We start from the raw sequence: 19,469 nt of genomic DNA on the forward strand, positions 1-19,469 counted from the left end.
TGACATCACTGAGTCCTCGCCCCAGAGCAAGTCCCCAGAGAGACCATCGCTCCTCTCAGACATCCCTTCTTCCCTCGGGTGCCAAGGAGCAGCACTCTGGGTTTTCACATTCCTAATTTAGTTATTAAAACACCCCAAACAGTAGCCGAATGCGGCCAATGATGAGGCTGCAATTAACTTCAGAAAGCTGTGTCTTGGACTTGCCCAGAGCAAGTCCAAGTCGGTTTCCTGCTTGCTGGTGGGAAGGCAGGGGGACCTGCCCTCTGTGAACGGCGCTGTGGCACTCCTCCCAGGTGGCCAGCGATCGCTCAAACTCAAGGGCCACCAAGGAGATGTCGGGGACCCAGAGATGCAGATACACAGCGGAGAAGCAAGGACACAGCCCACTGGTGTCTGGAAGGAGACAGACCTGCGGGGGGGGTGGCGGGTGGCAGGAAGGAGACAATGAAGCTGCTCCTCTCCCTCCCACTTGCCTCCCAGACCCCACATGGGGGCTGTGAGACGCTGCCCTTCCAGGGCTGAGAAATGGGCCTGCAGTGAGCACGCCAGGTCTGGAGCGCCAATTTTTACCATTGAACAAGTACGGCGTATTAGTAAAGCTGGCGATTCTATGCCGGATGTCTTAGGCCCCCTATTAATTATTAAACTGGAGCGGCACAGGGCAGAGGATACCTCTGAAGCAGCTGCCACTGTCCCATCGGAAGTGCCACCTTTATTATGAAATTCGGAGCGCTCAGTGAGCATGTATTCTGCCCCAAGCCGAAGATTTTTCTAATGTTACTGATAAACTCAGTTATTTAGCTAAAGGGATTTCCGAGCCGGAGACGTGCGGAAGGTACCACCTGGGTGGTTTTTTTTTTTTTTCTACTTATGGTAGAATATGAGAAGGGAGTTGGATCAAGGTAAGACTTATTAAATAAGAAGAAAACAGGGCACCCCAAGTATACAAAAATATACTCAGAGATGCCTCATTTCAGCTGGAACAAGAGCCCAGAAGCTGATACGGCTACCCTGTCAACAAGGAAAACCTGTGCTGACTAAAAACCAGCGATGCTTCTTGGACGCAGAAGGGAAGCGAGGTCCCTGGGCCCGCGGCTCTCCGAAGTCTGCAGATGGTGAATCAAGTCACAGCTGACTCAGAGCAGATGCCACAGGTCACGGGTGAGGTGGACAACTTGCTACAGGCGCCGAGTGGGGCCGTGTGACAGCAGAAACTCCTCGGAGGGATCACACACTCGAGGACTTGACCTCCAGACGCAACACAGTTGAGCAATAGTGTAAGTGCCCAGGAAGTGCTCCTGAGGGTTCTGGGCGGTCAGTAACAGTGGTATGGCCTTCTGGTGACCACCCATGCCCTGTGGGCATCTTGTACACGCCAGTGTTTGGGAACCTCAGTTTGTTCACCGGGAAAGGTAGCTGTAGGAGTCCCACTTCCGAGCTGTAAAATTAATAGGAAACGGTTTGCCCAGGGGTGTCCACTGGGGAGACCACAAAGCCAAGGTTCTCACCAGTGCCTGCCTCCGTGGCCAGCCACGCACGGTCCACCGAGCCACCCCGATGCCCCTGACGTGCACGGGACAGAGTTGTCATGAGTTGCTTTTCAACTTCTTCCGTGGACCAAAGCCACTGAAATGCAGTCACTGGTTTTACAAAAGAGGGGTGATTCCTATTGGGACTTGGGAATATGAAGGAAACTCAACACTTGCGGGCAAACCCCCGTGAATGAAATCTGTCAGGGGCCCAGCGTGACCTAAAGGGCTCACTGGTTCTCACAGGTGAACCCAACTCCCTCCTTCGTTTTACAGATGATGAAGGCAAGGGTGTGCATCTGGGAAACGGAAACCCAATCGTGTGGCTTGGTTTTCCATCCCGAAAATTCAATCTCAACTCTCCGTGGTGGATACATCTAGGAAAACACTTGGATACACTCCACTCGGGCTAAACATCACAGCTGTATCCTAACGTGTCCCCGGCCCCCAGTTCGGACTCGCAATTTCCACTTCTGCCGAGCAGTCTTCACGGCGCAGCGGCCCCTTTCCGGGTTTGTTTGTCTCAGTTCCCCAGGGTCACTTTTCCATTTCTCTCTGGATGCTGACTAATTAGGTCACGCCTTGAGAGGCGCAAAAAGGAAAAAAAGAGAGAAGAAAAGAAAAAGCAGAAGCCCCAGGGAGCTGCAAAGAGTCATACTGCAAACCCGAGAGGGGGCGCCCTGCACTCTCCCCCGGCGCGCGAGTCCCGCGCAGCGGGCTCTGCAGACTGGCCAGCGCGCAACGCCGCCCGGGGCGGGGGCCTGGCGTCCTCGGTTGTGGCGGTTGGGGACTCGGCCAGGAAGCCTGGGTACCATCCCGGCTCCTCCTCCTCCGCCCCTGCCACCCCCGCGCGCTCGCGCGGAGCCGCAGGGCAGAGCCTCGCAGCCACCTCCAGACCATCCCGGGAAGACTAGGAGAGCGCAGCCCGGGGCGGGAGCAGCCGGGAGCGCGCCCGCCCCTCGGACCTGCGTGTAATCACCGCTTGCAGGCGCGGGCGGGGGCCTGGGCGGCCCTAACGACGGCTCAGCGGGAGCGGAGCGCGAAGCCCTGTGCGGCGCACCGCGGCTCCGTCCGAGGGGCGTCGAGCGAAGGTCCCTGAGCACCCACGGGTGTTCCCACCGGAGTCTCCCCCTCGCTTACCTCCTTGCCTCTGCCCGGTGTTCCCCCTGGGACTCGCTGGGGCTTCTGGTCCGGAGCGTCCTGGGCGGGTTCCCAGGAAGGCAGCGCCCGGCAAAGCGCCACGGGAGTGGCCGGCGGGCTTCCTGAGAGTCAGGCACCGCTTCCCCCGCGGCCAAGCTGCGGGCTCCACAGCCCCGGGCACTGAAACCCGCAGAGTCAGCGGCGCGAGGGCGGACTGCGGCGCCCGCACCCCTCTGAGGAGGGCGCCCTCCTCGCCACCACCGCGCGCAGAAGTTTTGGAGGCGGAGTACCGGGACCCCAACTTCTCCGGACATGAATCAAACCGCGGGCGTCTCCAACAGCGTCAGGTGTCCCCCGGGCAAAGGCTCCAAGGTAAGGGACCCACGACAAAGGGGCTGGTGCGGGACCTGGAGGGCAGGCGGAGGCAGCCGTTTGGGGCGAGTGTCCCCCGATGGTATGGGGTCCCCGAGGCGCCGGTTCCTCCGCGTGTGTGGGGTTCTCGCGTTCAGACCGCTGAAGGAGCACGGGGTCTGTGAGGAGAGATGCTGGTTCAGGAAGCCAGAACGAACGCGGGATCTGCGGACTAGTGGCAGGGGCAGCTGTCCCCCAGGTCGCTGGGCATTGGGGAAGGGTCGGCGGCGGGAGCTGGGCCCGGGGGAGTCAAACGTGACCTCTGCGGCGGTCGCTGGCGGGAGAGACCCCAGGAAGCGCTCTGGGTCTGCGCGCGCGCGCTCCAGCCGGGGCCGGGACCGCGCGCTCCATTCACTTCAACGGGGCTCCGCTAACCTGGAGAGAGTGGTTTCGGGGACAGGACCGACAGTCGAAGAAGGAGAGCGGGCAGCGGCCTGAGGACCCAGGGCGCAAGTTCCTGGTAGCCCGGAGTGTGTAGGGCTAGGGCTGGGGGGGGGGGGGGTACTTCCGCGTGCCCTGCACCAGCTCTCCCCCGGGGTCCGGGTCGGTGGCGCGCAGCCTGGTTTGGCCGCTCGCCTGTGGTGCTCACCTAGGTTTGCGGTTAGTTTGCAGGAAAACCCTTACCTGGGGGAGCTCTGCAGCAGAACATGGGTCTGTGTGCTTGTTAAGTATTTAAACCCATTTCTATTTTTTTTTTAATGGAAAGAAGACAAGTGATTTGGATCTTGGATTTGCTAGGTAGCCTGAACCCGTGGTGCGTCTTTCAGCTGGTGGTTGCTACTCCTGGTTTTGCTTTTCACGCTTTCCATGCAGACAGCCGTTAATTTTACTAGCGTGTTATTAGAAGATTACTCCCAATAATGTCTGCTTGCCGGGGGGGGGGGTGGACACCTGTGAGGTTGCAGTTTGTAATGATACTGGTTCATTTGGTGAGTAAAGGAGCTCTGGGTCTTCTGGGTCGTGTGGTATGAGCTTTGGGGACCGCATACCTTCATTTCAACTGAGTAATATCCAGAGTTTTCTACTCCCATCAGGTGTTGGGTGAAATAATTTAATAAGCAAGTCATCTCTCTGATCTCTTTCCTTGTTAACTATGATCGGAGTGGTTACGCTTTTCACATTTACTTTATTTAATATCCAGAGCAAATGTCTTTTTAATATGTGGGAGCCGGTAGTAGAAGACTTTAAATGAAAAATAATAAAGTTTCACACACCAGTGAATGTGTGGTGGAGACACCTGCGGAGTTCAGAAGCTTCAGTCAATTTCTTTTCACAAATGCCCATGGTTCCCGGTGTTAACGTGATACGTTGTATCGCACGCAGGGTGTTGCCACCAATAAACCTTTCTGGGACGCGTTCCAGCAGACAGTAACAACTTAGAGGGCACCAGGGCACCTGTTAGTCACGAGCTTGGTCCGTGGAATAATTGTATTAATTCGGTACACATGCTTCCTCCACCGCACAGGTAGCAAATACTGTTAACTCCTCTTACGTTTCAAGCACCTCACACCCCAGTACGAATTCCTGTCTAGAGCACAGCTCTGTTCATGTCTGGCCTTTGGGTTTTGAAATCTTTGACGCTGCCCACCGCCAGAAGTGAGATTATTGCCCCCATCTGCTGGAGGTGATGCATACTTCAATCCCCCTCCTCAAAGAAGAATGCCTTAAGCTGTACTTGGACTTCGAAGTGTGTGGACTTGGAGGGTGTCGTTTGTCTTGAAGGTTGCTGCAATGTGTGGGTGCTGGGGGTGGAATTGACGTGGGGCCGGCCAGGGTGTTCGGGGGTGAATGAGGGGTGCGTCCCTCGCAGGGGGTAACAGGCCTGGTTGGAAGGTGCCAGCCCACCCACGTGAGACAGAGGACATAACAGTGTTTAATAAAACTCAATGGGCATTGGGTGAGAAGTCTGAAATCAGTGTGTTCCTGTTCTACATGCTGTTCTGAGAGTTTGCGTCGCGGTGCTGTGCAGGCAAAGGCCGGCGGGACTCACTTGGGCACAGTCTGTTGTTTACCTGTCACCGCCGTGGCAGCTTCAGTCAGGGAGGTCACGATGACCTGTTCTTGGGCAGACATGGCTCGGGGAGCGTTTATTTCTCTTTTAGGGCGGCCCTTCAGCCGAGAGCTTAGATGGCTTCTGATGAGTCCTGGGCAGCAGGGTCATTGAAGCTTCATGCTCCTGACCGAGGGGCGGGGGTGGTGGTGACTGACCATCACCCAAGTGCTACTAAGGACCCACCACGGGCTAATTAACCCCTCCGTCATTCCCAGTAGAGGCAGGAGCCCTGGCCCAAGGAATGACAGCTCTCAGAGGGACCGGCACATGGCATTCGAGAATGAAATCTCCCCTTGGGATCCTGCAGTCAGTGCTACCCCGGGTTGGTCTGGGGCCGGGCACAGTGACCACTCGGTAGGGAACAGCTGCCCCTGTTCTGCCAGTAGTCAGGGCCCGACCCCCAGTTGGATGCTGCCCGTGGGCCCATCAAGGGCCCACCTGGGGCGTTTCCACGGTGACGGGCTCTGCGCCACAGGTGCTGGCTGACTTCGCCAGGTCTGGTGTCACGCTCTGGAAACACACTGTCTTCTTTCTTTTTCTTAAAGTTACAAAATGATATACACTTTATGATCCTAATTAGATACAATCACGTGTATGAAGAGAAAAGAAACCAAACTGTTACCTGTGACTCGTTCAGGATTACGAAATAGGGACTTTTTTCACTACGGTTTCCACTTCGGTTTTCTATAGTCCAAATGCATCGTGTATGTAGGTTTTTTTTTTTAGTGCCTAGTGAGCCTATTTTGTGATAATGTTACTAAACAATATGCACACTGAAAATTTTGGTTTTGAAACCTTGTGTGCCATTGTCTAAACTATTTTCCAAAACCCAGTAGGATCTTTATTTTTAAAAAAGAGCTGCTGTTTTATTATTTGCACAGAACGTTTGTGTTTCATTGTGAGAGACACGCAGGTCCTCCCCGGCAGAGGTGCTGCTCATGGCCATCATGCCTCGGTGCTGCAGAACGGCGGGGTAACGTGAACCTCAGCGTGCAGAGGGAGTCCGGCTGGCCCCCAGGGTGACTCTGTAATTCAGTCTCCACGTTGCTCCACGGCCTCTCCATCAGCCCTCTCCTTCCTTTGGCGCTTCCTGCACGGGAAGCCTTCCTACAAAAGCAGGTGTGCGCGGTCAGCTCTCAGCGCCTCTCTGAGACCTGCTCGCTGGAGTATTGAATGGCCACTGTCCCGCCTATGCAGAGGAAAATAAACTTTTATTTCTTATTAAGTATTTTTACTGGTAAGCTAGGTGCTATGCTGTAGTTAAAGCTTGCGTTTCGATTGTTTCATGGGAGGCTTTTTGAATTGTTGGGGGAGGTTGTCGAGGGGGCATGTCGGCGGGTGACTCACTGTCTGCACTGGGCAGTCAGAGCCTGGCCCGGAACTGGAGCCTGCTCTCGCCCCTCCCCGCCCACCACCCTCGGTCCTGGGGGTGTGTGCTCCGCCTACCACCCCCACGCTAAAGTGCTCTCCAGGGGTTGAGCCCACCTGGACAGCAGAGGGGACTGAACTCTATTTGAAGTTAAGACCCTGACAGGTGTGCCCAGGATGAGCCTGTGCGTAAAGGCCCTTGCTTAGTGGCACACCTGTCACCTGTCAACGGGAGCACCCGCCTTTTCCTCCCGCTCTGTCTGCCCTCCCGCCTGGAAGCCAGCTTCAGGTTTCACCTGGGCAGCCCCTTGAGTCTGGAACCCACGGTGATCCGAGTATTCCCTTCGGTGGACTTTTAGCTGCTGCTTCTTGGTAACATCTACCTTCTCTCAGAGCCCTTTTCAGCACAGGGATAGTGGGGGTCAGGTCCGTGGGACCCGTGGGGCTGGGGTCTCTGTCACTCTGCTCCGGGATGTTTGAAGAACCAAGACCCTGTCACTCCAAACCATTTGACTCCGTAAGAATGCATCTTGTGAATTCTGCTGGCTACACCCCCCGCCCCCTGCATGTGCACTTGACCTTCGTCCTGAAGGCGGTGTTTTCTGGGTGTGCCATTCTGTTCTGACCGAGGATGTTTTGGTTTTTCTCCCAGCACCTGAAAGATGGCGTTTCACTGAAATCTGGTCTCCGTTTTTTTCCAACTGAGAAGTGAACGGCCATATTCCCTGTTTGGAGTGTGCCATTTTTCTCTGTTCACTTTCCAAGATCATCTCTCTTTTAAAATTTTTTCCAATTAAATTCGTTGGGATGGCATTGGTTAATAAGATTATATAGGTTCCAAGTGTACATTTCTATGATACGCAACCAGTGTACTGCACTGTGTACCCGCCACCCAAAGCCAAATCTGTTCCTGTCACCATAGATTTGGCCCCTTTATCCGTTGCTGTCCCCTCACGCCCTTCTCTCTGGTACCCACCACACTGTTGTCTGTGTCTGTGAGTTTCTATTTTCTATCCCACATGGGAATGAAATCATATGGTTAGATTTTTTCTGACTTATTTCACTTAGCAAGATAGTCTCAAGGTCTATCCATGTTGTTGCAAATGGCAGTATTTCATCTTTTTGATGGCTGAGTAGTATTCCACTGTGGATATGCACCACCTCGAGGTTGCCTCCTGATCTTTGCTTTTGGTGTTTGAGTGCTCTGTACCTTAGGCACGTGTTTTTCATAGCTGCCCTTCAGGGAGTTCATAGGTCATCTTGGGTCTTTAAATTCACAGCACTGGGGAATTTCGCAAGCATTGTATCTTCAAACATTCTTTTCTGTCCTTAATCTGTTGACATGACAATTATTGATATAGTGCATACTTTCTGCTGCCCTGCACGTCTTGGAGATGGTTCATTTTTAAGCACTTTTCCCCTTCTCTTCTTCCCGGTGATCATTTCTGTTGCTGTTTTCACAGTCATGCCTCTTCTATTTCCCCAATTCTACTCCTAGCACATTCAGTGCTTTATTTCAGATGTTGCTTTAATTCTACAGTTTCCTCTTTTCCTTTTTTTTTTTCATAGCTTCTATTTTCCTTGCTTAGATTTGCTATCTTTTTACTCGTCATGAGTACTTTTTTCTTTTCAATTAATGGGTCTCATGATCACAGCCACGGTTAAAACCCTTACCTTCTAAATCTGGCACCTGGGTCCTCTGGGGACCAGTTTGTGTTGAATGTACTTCTTTCTTGTTAGTGGGTCAGGTGTTCATATTTCTTTGTATGTGGCATCATTTTGAATTTTATCCTTGGTGTTGTGTTGTGTGGGGACTCTGGATTTGGTTATGTTTCTCTGAAGAGTGTTCGTTTGTTTGTTTCAGTTTTTTAGTGAGCCACTGAGTAGAGTTTTGCAGGTTTTGTTCTCGTATCATCCCTTGGCCACCTAGACTCTCCCAGTTACTTGCATGTCTGGGGGTGCAGGTGGGGTGGGGGACAGCCAGAGCAGCCTTGGGTAGCATCTATGCAAAATTGAGTCTCTCCTAACTGATGTTAATGCTAGAATTCCCCTCTCACTTTCCAACTTCTGTGGTGGCCTCAGCCTGTGTCCTCTGCAGAATCTCCTGCCTTTTGGTTGTTCTGAGGAGCTTGCAGATTGTCTGCTTTGCATTTTGCCTGAAGATATCATTACAGGCGCCACAGGTGATTGAGCGTGAGTGTAACTCAGCTGCTATGGACAGTGGAACTCCACCTACGTTTTTCACTAGTCAATTCAATCCCTAGACTTTAGAATCAGTCATTTTGGGGACTTTGCCTGCAGTATGCCTATAATCAGCAACATCGCCTTTCTATGAAAACTCAACAACTCGGTAGACTGATTCCTAATTTTATTTTCCCAGCTCCTTAGTTCAAAACTTAATGTTCCTCTGCACTTTGAAACTCCACCCAGGAAAGGATGGTCAGCTGAGTGTCAGACTTCCCAACATTGCTTCCATCTGCTCTCTCCCACCGAGACTTTGTTCGGGTGAACCTCTCTCTCTTACTGACTCTCAGTCTTTTTCCCATTTCCTCTTCTGTTGTTTTTTCCTCCCCTCCTCTCTCATTTTCCTAATATGCATTCTCCCGAATTCACATTTGGATAAGTTATAACTTGTAAAATCCAAAGGCTCTCATTTGTTCCTTTTTTCACCCTGTTGGGAAAAGCGAACATCGGCTTCCTGACCTCTCCTCTCCAAGGTGCCTCCTGTGTGTGTTCCACTCGTTCCTGCCCCTTTTATTCAGGTCGGCAGAGCTTCCTTCTCGAGGGACATTCCATCCACTCTGCAAACTTTTCCTCCATCCACGCATCTTGGAAATCGAGCAGCCTCCTCCTCCTCATTTTCATGGGTGAATGATTTCCGACTTGGATTTTAGGGCACAGCTCAGCCACCCACTCCTCGTCCGTGGGAGGCCCTCCCTAAGGATGCACCAGCCACTGACTCACAGTTGCTGTGACGAAGAACTCAGGCGAGGCTCTCGGGTTGCCGATTTGGCTGGAACCCGAAGTGGTCCCGCCCTTTCTCCTTGCTCAGGTGTCCTGCTTCACAACCCCCACCCCTGGGCCCCAGCTGAGTCATCTCTGAGCTAGAATTCACCGAGAAAGAGACTTGCGTCATAACTCTGCGGTCTGTGTGTTGGCTGGAATTCCAGGCCTCCCCACCTGCTCTGATTTCTGTCCCTGCCTGGTCCTGGGCATCTAGCTTTTTCTGAATGCCGAGCTCCCTGATCCTCACCAGGGATGGTGACGTGCCTCATGTCTCCCCTCAGAGGGGATCCTCCATCCCCGATACAGAGTATTTTAAAACAGGATCAACTTCCAAGGGGATGGTCAAGTCAGTTGTTTTGCAAAAACTGAGATTCAGCAAAATGTCAGTAGTTAAGGAGAGAGCCACAATTCTCATCCCCCGATTCCTAATTCTTGGCATGACAATTTGATACAAGGTTGTTACATTGTTACGCGGTCTGTCTCTTCCAATTGAGTACAAGTCAGGGGCCACCTCTGCTAGGCAGTCAGTGAACCTACCCCCAGGACACGTCACTAATGGGCACTGTTAGGTGCAGTGGGTGATCTGTCTGGGCCACCAGAGCTCTTCAGACTGAACAAGGAAGCTTCCTTGTTTGGTGGGTAATTTCTGAAAGAAATGGGAAAGGGCACCAATATGGATTTAAAAAAAAAAAGTCAATTCCTTTTACAATGCAGAATCTGAATCCTCCTGAAGAAGTTTAGAAAGTTTAATGCAGGGCATGAAACACAAATTACTTTAATGACTTCCAGGATATTAGCAAACATCTATTTATGTTATTTTGCTTTTACATTTTACTGATTTTCAAAAATTTAATTGCCCTCATTTTCTCAGTAAAATATAGAAAATGCATGTAAGCTCATGCATAAGTTAAATTTCCAGGAATAGAGGGCAGAAAATGAGTAGTAATTATTTTTCCAGTTTGGCTTGTTAAATTGTTATTTTTTAAGTCAAAAGCTGGGCCACAAATGTGGTATTTTAGTGACCTAAAATCTTGTACCCTGTGAAGGAAAGAGACTGCAATCTTATGGACCCCAAATCTAGTATTATTTTTGATTAAGGGGCCAGAAGTCTGTATTTAACCAATGGGAGGGAGGGCGCATCTGAGTCCTTGCCCACCTTCCCCCTACATTTGTAGGGCCTTACAAAATTCGCATTGTTTTCATACCACACAGGTATTATTTGTCTGCTATTCTATGCTTGCATCTTCCCTTAAAAAAAAGATTTTAATTATTTATTTTTAGAGAGAGGGGAAGAGAGTGAGAGAGGGAGAGAAACACATGAGAGACACAGTAATCGGTTGCCTCTTGCACGCCCCCAACTGGGGGACTGGGCATGCAACCCAGGCATGTGCCTGGACCGGGAATTGAACTGGTGACCTTGAGGGTCACAGGTTGGCACTCAGTCCCCTGAGCCACACCAGTCAGGACATGCATCTTCCCTTTTTAGTGGAAAATTTGAGTGCAATATTAAGAGATCATAAGACATTTAGACAATGCTGTCATTAAAAATTATATCTGACAAAATGTAGACACAGCAGAGCAAGTTCCTATTATTTATTTATCATAGGCTAAAAAGTGAGGACATGTTGGCGTTCGTTAAAGTCGTTTGAATGTAGGAGTTCCAATGTGCAACATTTCGCCTCATGGTGGATTGGTTATTGTGGCCGCTGGGAAATGAGGGGCAGATGTCGGTTGACTGGATCTCAGAATCATCTGGGCTGTGTCTCCTGTTTGGTTGCATCTCAGGATGCAACCTCAGGAGGTAGGACTTCCTTCCTATCTGGGAACAGAAGGAAGTCCGCTGAGCTCAGAGACCCATCAAGCTCTTCCTGCTGATATTCCGACCCCAGAAAGAGACGTAAGCAAAGCGACTGCTGTTATCCAGGCACTCCTGGGCAGAGATGGCAAAGGCAATCTTATCGTATGATATCTATCCTTCAATGTGAGTCGTGAGTCAGTGGGAGTCCTTCACACTTTAGTATGAAAACAACCACATGCTCCACAGAGCTGACATGAACTTGAGGCCCAAGGCAGAAGGGTTTGGTAGAAAATTAGGAAGTGCCTTCTCTGTCCTCCTGCTTTTTGTAACATTTTCGTAAATGTTTGGTTCTCCCATATTCCTGACAGAGACTGAGGAAGGTAGGTGAGCTTACATTTCTTCTTTTTTGTTGTTGACTGAGGAAACCGAGCTATACGATTCCATATGCAAATCACTTACAGTCCCAGGGCTGGTAAAATCAAAACGCTTTCAAACCGAACATGTGTAAATAATGAGTAGCGCTGACTCTTTTATTCACAAAGCTTCAACCCAGGCCTCATTCAACCCAGGCCTCATTCAACCCATGAGTCTATTACTTTCCTCAATGCCGAGTGATCGCTATGTATTTTAGAAGCCCTAGACTCCTTGCTGACGATTCTTTAAAAAAAAACAAAAAACAACAAACTGCTACTTTTGTTGCAAGCCAGGGTCTTCACAGATGAGACAGAGAACAGCAGGATAACATACCCAACTTGTTAAAAAAAAAAAAAAAAAAAAAAAAAAAAGAAGGAGGCCTAGTTATCGGGTGGTAGTCAGAGAATAAAGGGGGCAGGAGGTAGGACTTGCCATTCTCAGGACACGGCCCACGGCCCCAGAGAGCCAGGACTCGGCGTAACGAACCTTTCTGCTTCCCCAGTGGTAACTGTAATTCTTGCCAACTGAAGGACCCCGCAGGTTCTTACCAACATGTATTATGTAGCATTTTCTATATTTGCTTCTGGCCATTTTTACGTGGGACCTCTGAAAATAGATCCTACAATAATTCCTTCCGGCGTATGGGCACTGTGGCTTGACTTCCTGGGCATCACAGTCAGAAGTTTGTAAAATACCGAGAGGCATCGTGCAAAAAAAAAAATCAGAACAATAAGGTGATGTGTGTCATCTTCCCTAGTATATTGGCTCTTGTAGGGGGGTGCAGCGTCTCTTTCGTGATCATCACCTGCCAGGCTGTCATCTATGTCATGCAGGTGCTGTCCCTGGTCTCCCGGCCATTCCCCTCCCGCTCCCACTGCCTCACCTCCGCCCCTGGAAACACAGGACTCTGCCTTCGCCCAAGCCCAGCCCGTCTGCCCCGGGCCAGACACGTGGTCCTAGGTGAACAGGTAGGTCCACAGGCTGCGCTGAGCCCATCAAACACCTGCTCTGGGGAATTGGACCTAAGGGACAGGGGGACATCCCCAGGGGACATCCTCAGGGGACGGAGGACACTATGTGGAAAGTCACATAGCCACTGACTGCCGGGTGCAGTCCTGTGTTGCTCAGACGGCTGTTGAGCGAGAAGGCGGGGCGCAGCAGAGGCGGTGAATGATGGGGTCCCCGAAACACGGGGCACACGGCCTCTCTTTTCGACCTTCCACTTCCCCTCCTTGTTGAGCATGTTTCTCTTTCCCTCTAATCCTTTTTAGTATTCCGATACGTGTGCACCATCATGGGGAGCGGATAGAAAATAAAGGAACCTCTTGCCTGACTAACAGCATTTCCTACTTTCTTTCCCGCCCCTTATTATCACCGAATAATGCCGGTGGTGTTGAACGGACCTTCTGATGAGCTGATTTGCGTTCTTTCTTCATCCGCGCACCTCGGGAGGCAGGCGCACGCACGTGAGGAGGGAAAGCAATGTCCTGGGTTGCTTTCCAAGCAGGAGTTGAGTGGGGGCGGAGGCTTCCGAGGCTGTTATTGGCCAGAGCTCACAGAACTGAATTGATCAGCAAAATAACGGGTGCCTGGGAGGCTTTGTGGCAAGAGATGAAAGGGAATGAGACAAAAAAAGATGATGTTGCAGGCGGCCAGCAGGTATACTTGGGGGGAACAGAGTAGCAATGTTGCTTATCTCGCTTCAGAGAAGCGGCAGTACAACCTTGGAGCCGGGAGGCTCAATGGCCCACTGGCTGTAGGTTCCAGGTGGGGTTGGGACAGGAGTCGAGACTGCCTGAGGAGGGGGCCACACCCGTCTGTGCTACCTTTGTTTGTTGTTTTTGTTTCATTTTGTTCAAGGTCTTTTGACCGGCTTCCTTCTTATTTTGCAGAAACAGTGTGCAATGTGCCCTGGCTGGTGTGGCTCAGTGGATTGAGCACTGGCCTGCAAACCAAAGGGTCCCTGGTTTGATTCTCACTCAGGGCCCATGCCTGGGTTGTGGGCCAGGTCCCCAGTAGGGGGCGTGCGAGAGGCAACCACACATGGATGTTTCTCTCCCTCTCTTTCTCCCTCCCTTCCCTTCTCTGTGGTGCAGTGTGTGAAGCCCCAGGGGCTTCAGTAGGCCTTAGCAGGGACCTTTCCCCCTCAGCGAATCAGCCCGCATTCTAGTGGCTATATTAGCTCCACGGGACAGACATGGACAACCTTTATTTTCCCCTCAGCCCGTGCCTTCCAAACAAATCTTCACTTGTTTGCAGCCAGATTTGTGAAGATGTCACAGCTTTTCTCTGGTCCCTTTGCCTTACAGATAGTGTGATTTCAGAAGTTAACATGCCCAGCTCAGTGTCCCACAAGGAGGTTACTTCCAAAACTCACTCAGCATCTGGCTTTTCCTCCTTCCCCCTTAAGCTGCTTCAGGTCTGGAAGCCTCCAGCGGGAGTTCCTTTCCTATTGCGTCTCTTACTCCTCCGCACCAACGAACCCCGTTTCTCACGTCTCCAAGGCTGGGTGCAGGCAGAGAGACATGGGAAAGGTGGATGTAACACGTCCGGGGCTGTTGAATTCTGGTGATAGGTCTCCCCCAAATCAGCAGACATATGGCCCCATCCAACACAGTCCCTGGGACACTTGGTCCAAGGCAAAAGGCCCTTGACCGTTGGTTCTATCAAAATGTCCTTGAGCCCTGGCTGGGGGGCTCGGTGGGTTAGAGTGTTGTCCCAATATATCAAGGTTGTAGGTTTGATCCACAGTCAGGGCACATAAAAGAGGCAACCAGTGGACGCACCAGTAAGTGGAACAGCAAATTGAGGTTGCTTCTCTCTCAATCTCTCAAATCGATAAATTTATCTTAAACCTTCCACGAACTGATTTAATTATTTTGACATGAACCACAGGAGAAAAGAGAACGGAGTTTCAGGGGTCACCTACCCTGTCGATGGGCTTTGTGACTGTCTCTAAGCACGCCATCTATCCAGGGTTCAAGCGCTGTTTTTTTCTTTTTCTAAAAGTGTTACCTTTTAATGTCTTTTTAAATTAAAAAAAAAGATTTTATTTTTAAATTTTAAAAAAGATTTTATTTTTAAAGAGGGAAAGGAAGGGAGCAAGAGAGGGAGAGAAATATCAATGCATAGTTGCCTCTTGTGTGCCCCCTACTGGGGACCTGGCCCACAACCCAGGCACGTGCCCTGACTGGGAATCGAACCCGCAACCCTTTGGTTTGCAGGCTGGCATTTGATCCACTGAGCCACACCAGTCGGGGCTCAAGCATTTTTATTAAACAGTGTGTTGTGGTAGGCGGTCTCTGGGGGTCTATAAATAATATTATATTTATAAACCTACTTTATGCCTATCTTCTCCACTACATCAGTAACAAACACTTGGGATCTAAGACTGCATGTTGACCTATATTTCTGTTTCTGGGACGGAGATGCAACCTCGCCACCAGTACACGCACAGTAAATGTTTGTGAGTGGCACTGGCGTGGAAGAACCCTGGCAGAGGACATAGTTGGCTCACAGAGGCCACCCTTCCAAAATCTAACAGGACCAGTAAAGGACCAGGCAAACCTTACCACGATCGATCGATACAGTGTAGGTTTTTTAGGGAGACAGTCAAGAAAACTTGTATTTTTTTTTTTTTTGGTCACACATCTTAGTGATTCTATATCAACGGAACCTCCTACTCTCTGTAAGTTAAAATTCACCAAAACCACGCAGCCTTTCTCCACGGCCCCTAGGTTCTGACTTCCTAAAGCGTCGGTGTTGGTTTGGTCCACAGCAGAACCCACTTCATTTGCAGAATCTGTGCCTAGTCATAGTCCTCCTAACGACAGTGCTATTACAAACAAGGAAATGCGTCTGGAACATTTGTCTGTAACATTTGCTAGCTGGCCCAGAGGAAGGGGCAGGGGTGGGAGGAGGCGTGGATGGCCGATGAAGTCTGACATCGCCCCTTGCCGTGCCCTTGGGAGGCGGGGAGGCAGCTGTCTGTTTATCGAGGGCAGCAGAAAAACATCCACTCGTATTCTCCCTGTTGAATTGTAGCTCTTATTTTAAGGGGTAAAGCGAGTGAATGACTTGCTTCACTGACTACAGCTTGGAAGGAAGAATATTAAGGTGCCAAACTTATGTCTCACTCTACCTGCAAAGAGGCGAGACCACTTCCAAATCCAGGCATGAGCTATTTGGGGGGAATCTGCAGTCTTCTCCTGGACAAAAAGATCGGTCCACATTGAAGTTCCCTTTGCAACACTGTTGCATTTAAATCTATTTTCTGTTGTGTTTATTCCCAAATGGGGACCTGGAACGGATTCGCCCCGGGAGCAGAGAGGGCAGTGAGTAAAAGTGTGAAAACTCAGCCAACGGGAGCTCTTTGCATGCTCTCTAAATGCATTTTCAGGTCTGAAGTGGAAGACTTCAAGCTAGCAGATATCGGCAAATGGGGCGAGGGTTGCAGGAGGAAAAAGATGATTTGGATCTCTGGGGGGGCGGGTGTTATGGGAAGGAAAACAGGAAGTCGATCCAGTGTCCACAGCGGCATCGAGACAGCCACGAAAATACGGTTTGACATAAATAATGGACAGATCCGGATATTTTTTGACTTGGTTTTGGAAAGAGCAGCCACCGGAGAAGAAGTGGTCCTTGGCAGTCATTAGGGAAGAGGCAGGAAAAGGCTGGCCCGTGGGTGAGAAGTGACCACACCTGGAGTTCCTTCCTGGCCTCTGCCCTTGTACACAGGACCCAGCGCCTTAAGTCCCCTGTGGGAGGTCAGATGTCCAGTAGCAGGCAGATCTGGGCTCCAACTGCTTCATTCTCACACCGTGCTGCCCAGCAAGTGGTGGGAAGGAAGTAAATTCATCAAAATGGTTATTTAGCAATTCGGTCATTAGCCGAACCGGCCGTGGAGCCAGCCGTCTCTCTACATCAGACCAGCAGAGTGGCACAGAGGCACTCTGGCCCCAGTAAAAACGTCGGCGCTGATGTATGTGCGGAAGGGTCTTTTAGTTTTGCAAATTGATCTTGTATCTGTTCATCGCGCCATCCTCTCGTTAGTTCTAATGATTTGTTCCTGCTGATTCTGGATATTGGGCCGTGCTCTCCACAAAGGACGGCTCCGGCGGTTACGGTCTTTGCCTCTTGTCCTCCCTTATTCATCTCACGTGCTCAGTCAGGGGGCCTCGGTACGTCACACAGTGGCGTTTCTCGGGGGGTTACGTACTCATCCCTCTCCTGTAACGGGGGTGCACGTGGTATCATTTCCCAAGAGAGGGAGGGATTGGCGTGCAGGCAAAACAGCATCACCCTGTGACATCTCCAAGTCGGCCCGGCATCCCGCGCTCTGGGAAGAGGTCATTTTAAGGAGATTCAGACTGGGAAATGGGTTCTTGGGAGAAAGCCCCAGAAGCAGAAATTCAGGATGGATTCTGAAGAACTGACGTGTAGCATTATTCAAATTTCCGGTAGGAGAATTTAAATAGGAGAAGCTTCCCTGCACAGGCCCAGCAGCTGCTTGCTCCCGGGGTGGCTGGCAGGGCCCCTGCTTATAGGGGCTGATAGTAAAACCCCATTGGGGGGTGGCCACAGAGACCACCCGGCAGAACAGTGTGTTTCTAAGTTAACAGATAACGTCAGGGAGTTCTCATACATGAAGCTTATTTTTGGGTGGTTTTCTGGGTCCGTCAGCCACGCCTGAGGCCACAGAGAGTTAAACAGTCACAGAGGTTAAACAGTTCAGCGTTTCCCAGACTCCTTTGCTACTGGAACCATGATGCATCTCTGAGTTCCCCTATGTCGTTGGTTTTAATGTAAACTGGAAGATGACTTCCCGGTCTCCACTCAGGGATATTAGGAGCTAGAGAGTCCTGCCCACCCTTCCAACTAGGAGGAGGCCAATCAACATGCAAGGTCATGCCTCTTTCCATCCGTGTGAGGGACACAGTGTCAGGACAAAGAACTCTGGGGAGGGACAGGAGCGGGCAGGAGGGTGGGGTGCGGACACAGGCACCCCCTCCTCGACTCCCATGTCGTCAGACATCGGCAGGAAGGATTCAGCTGGGAAAGTCGGTGAACCGGTGGAGGTCGCGTGTGGGTTGGTGGGACGGGATGACCCCCCCCCTCCCCCGGGGGCTGCTTAGAAGTTTCAGGCTCTCGAGCTGAGATTAAGTGATCTTATGGATAATTACTCAGGGACCTTAGAGGGGAAGCTGGGGACACCCAGTGCATTCTCTAGTTTAGTTCAGAGCATCCAGGCAACACTAATGTCTTGCTGTTGCTGCTCGAGCTGACGTACGAGACACTCACGTTAGGAATGATGGGGGAAGTGAGACAGGAATTCTCTCCCACGTCCGTAGTGATCTCGTGTGTCTGAAACTATTTTGAGAGAAAGAGTTGAAAAAGCGGGAGCTTAAAGGTTCCAGAGAACAGGGCACAAAGAAAAAGGCAAAGCCGTTTGTCATTTAAAAAAAAAAAAAAAGGCAAATGAAGGAGACCGTTCGCAGAAGCTGAGAAGGAGGAGTGAGGCTGAGGAAGCATGTCCTGCAAACCCAGAAAGCAGCTCTGCTGAAAGGTGCATTCACAGACCCTCCCAGGAAATAACTTCTCTGGAGAGACGAACAAGTCCACGGCCACATTAGTTTGTAGAACGAACAGTCAACTTTAGAACGAACAGTCAACTTCCCGAAACTCACGGCCCTTCCGGGCACAAGAAAGAGTTTGAGAAAGGCTTGGCTGCCGGACTCAAAAGCGGAAGGTTTCCCCAAGAGTCCTTGGCGGTGAATGCTTTTTAAAATTTTCAGCAGCCCTTTGACGTTGACTTCATGGAACGCAACTCACGGAGCATGATAGGTATTCATACATTACACAGGCATTTATTACAGACCCGTTAACCTTCCCGAGACCTGGCACTTGGCAAAGGTCAGTTTGTCACAATAAGACAAAAAGGTGTGGTATTGAGGCACAGAACCCTGAGAAGTCTGTGGATAGAGAAATAAGGAACAAGAAGCATGAAGAGAGGCTAGATCGAGAGTCAGGCCAGAAGGTTAGACTGTGGCGGCCGGAACACCAACTTTTAGGCTGATTAATTCTACCTACTGGTCCTCTAGAATCATTTTTGGTTTCGAGGCAAAGATGTAAACTTTCAACAAAGGTGTTTCTCCGTGCAACGGACCATCGCTTGATGTCTCCCCATAACCTTGGACGTGGAGAAAAGGAAATATCTATAATTCTAACTGCTGCAGAGGAATAAAAATGAAAAGAATGAAAAATGGTCATCGTGATCAACTTCCCTGACAGGTTTATTGCGCTTCTTTCTTGAAACATCTGTGAGGTTGACAAGTCTGAGACCATATTTTATACTTAGGCATATTCTCCAAATTGTTTTGGAAGGAGTGCGTGCGTGTGTGTGTGTGTGTGTGTTTAAAGTGCGTATTAATGGATTATCTGTGCAAGACAGAGTAACGAAGCATTGTCATTACTCAGGGTCCATTTCTCATCTTGCCCACGAGGACTGAAGTCTTCCACGGGGTTGGCCAACCATTGTATTAGGTTCCTGAAACATCCATCCAAGATGAGAAATAGTCCCGGCAACGCGCCCGGACTCCTCATCAATCCCGGGTCGGAATTCCCCAGGGCGTAGGGGGCGTTGTGCGCACAGCGTGGAGGCCGAGGTGCGCACTGCATGGTGAGCCACAAAAGGTCTTCCGGCGATGGGCTGCGCCCGTGGGCTCGAGCTGGGCGGACCCCAACGCGGAAC

General features: G+C 50.7%; 1 protein-coding gene across 1 annotated transcript in view; it reads left to right on the top strand.

The window, feature by feature from the left end:
• The first annotated feature begins 2,189 nt into the window (after nucleotides 1-2,189).
• Nucleotides 2,190-19,469, top strand: part of DPP6 (dipeptidyl peptidase like 6) — a 532,157-nt gene continuing 514,877 nt past the window's right edge. The window contains exon 1 of the mRNA XM_053671913.1: nucleotides 2,190-3,041. Coding sequence (XP_053527888.1) covers nucleotides 2,982-3,041 — 60 coding nt within the window. The 5' untranslated portion in view covers nucleotides 2,190-2,981. The remainder of the gene's footprint in view (nucleotides 3,042-19,469) is intronic.

The sequence above is a fragment of the Artibeus jamaicensis genome, unplaced genomic scaffold, assembly GCF_021234435.1.
Source record: "Artibeus jamaicensis isolate MK-2021 breed Jamaican fruit bat unplaced genomic scaffold, CSHL_Jam_final contig_718, whole genome shotgun sequence".
NCBI classification, from domain to species: domain Eukaryota; kingdom Metazoa; phylum Chordata; class Mammalia; order Chiroptera; family Phyllostomidae; genus Artibeus; species Artibeus jamaicensis.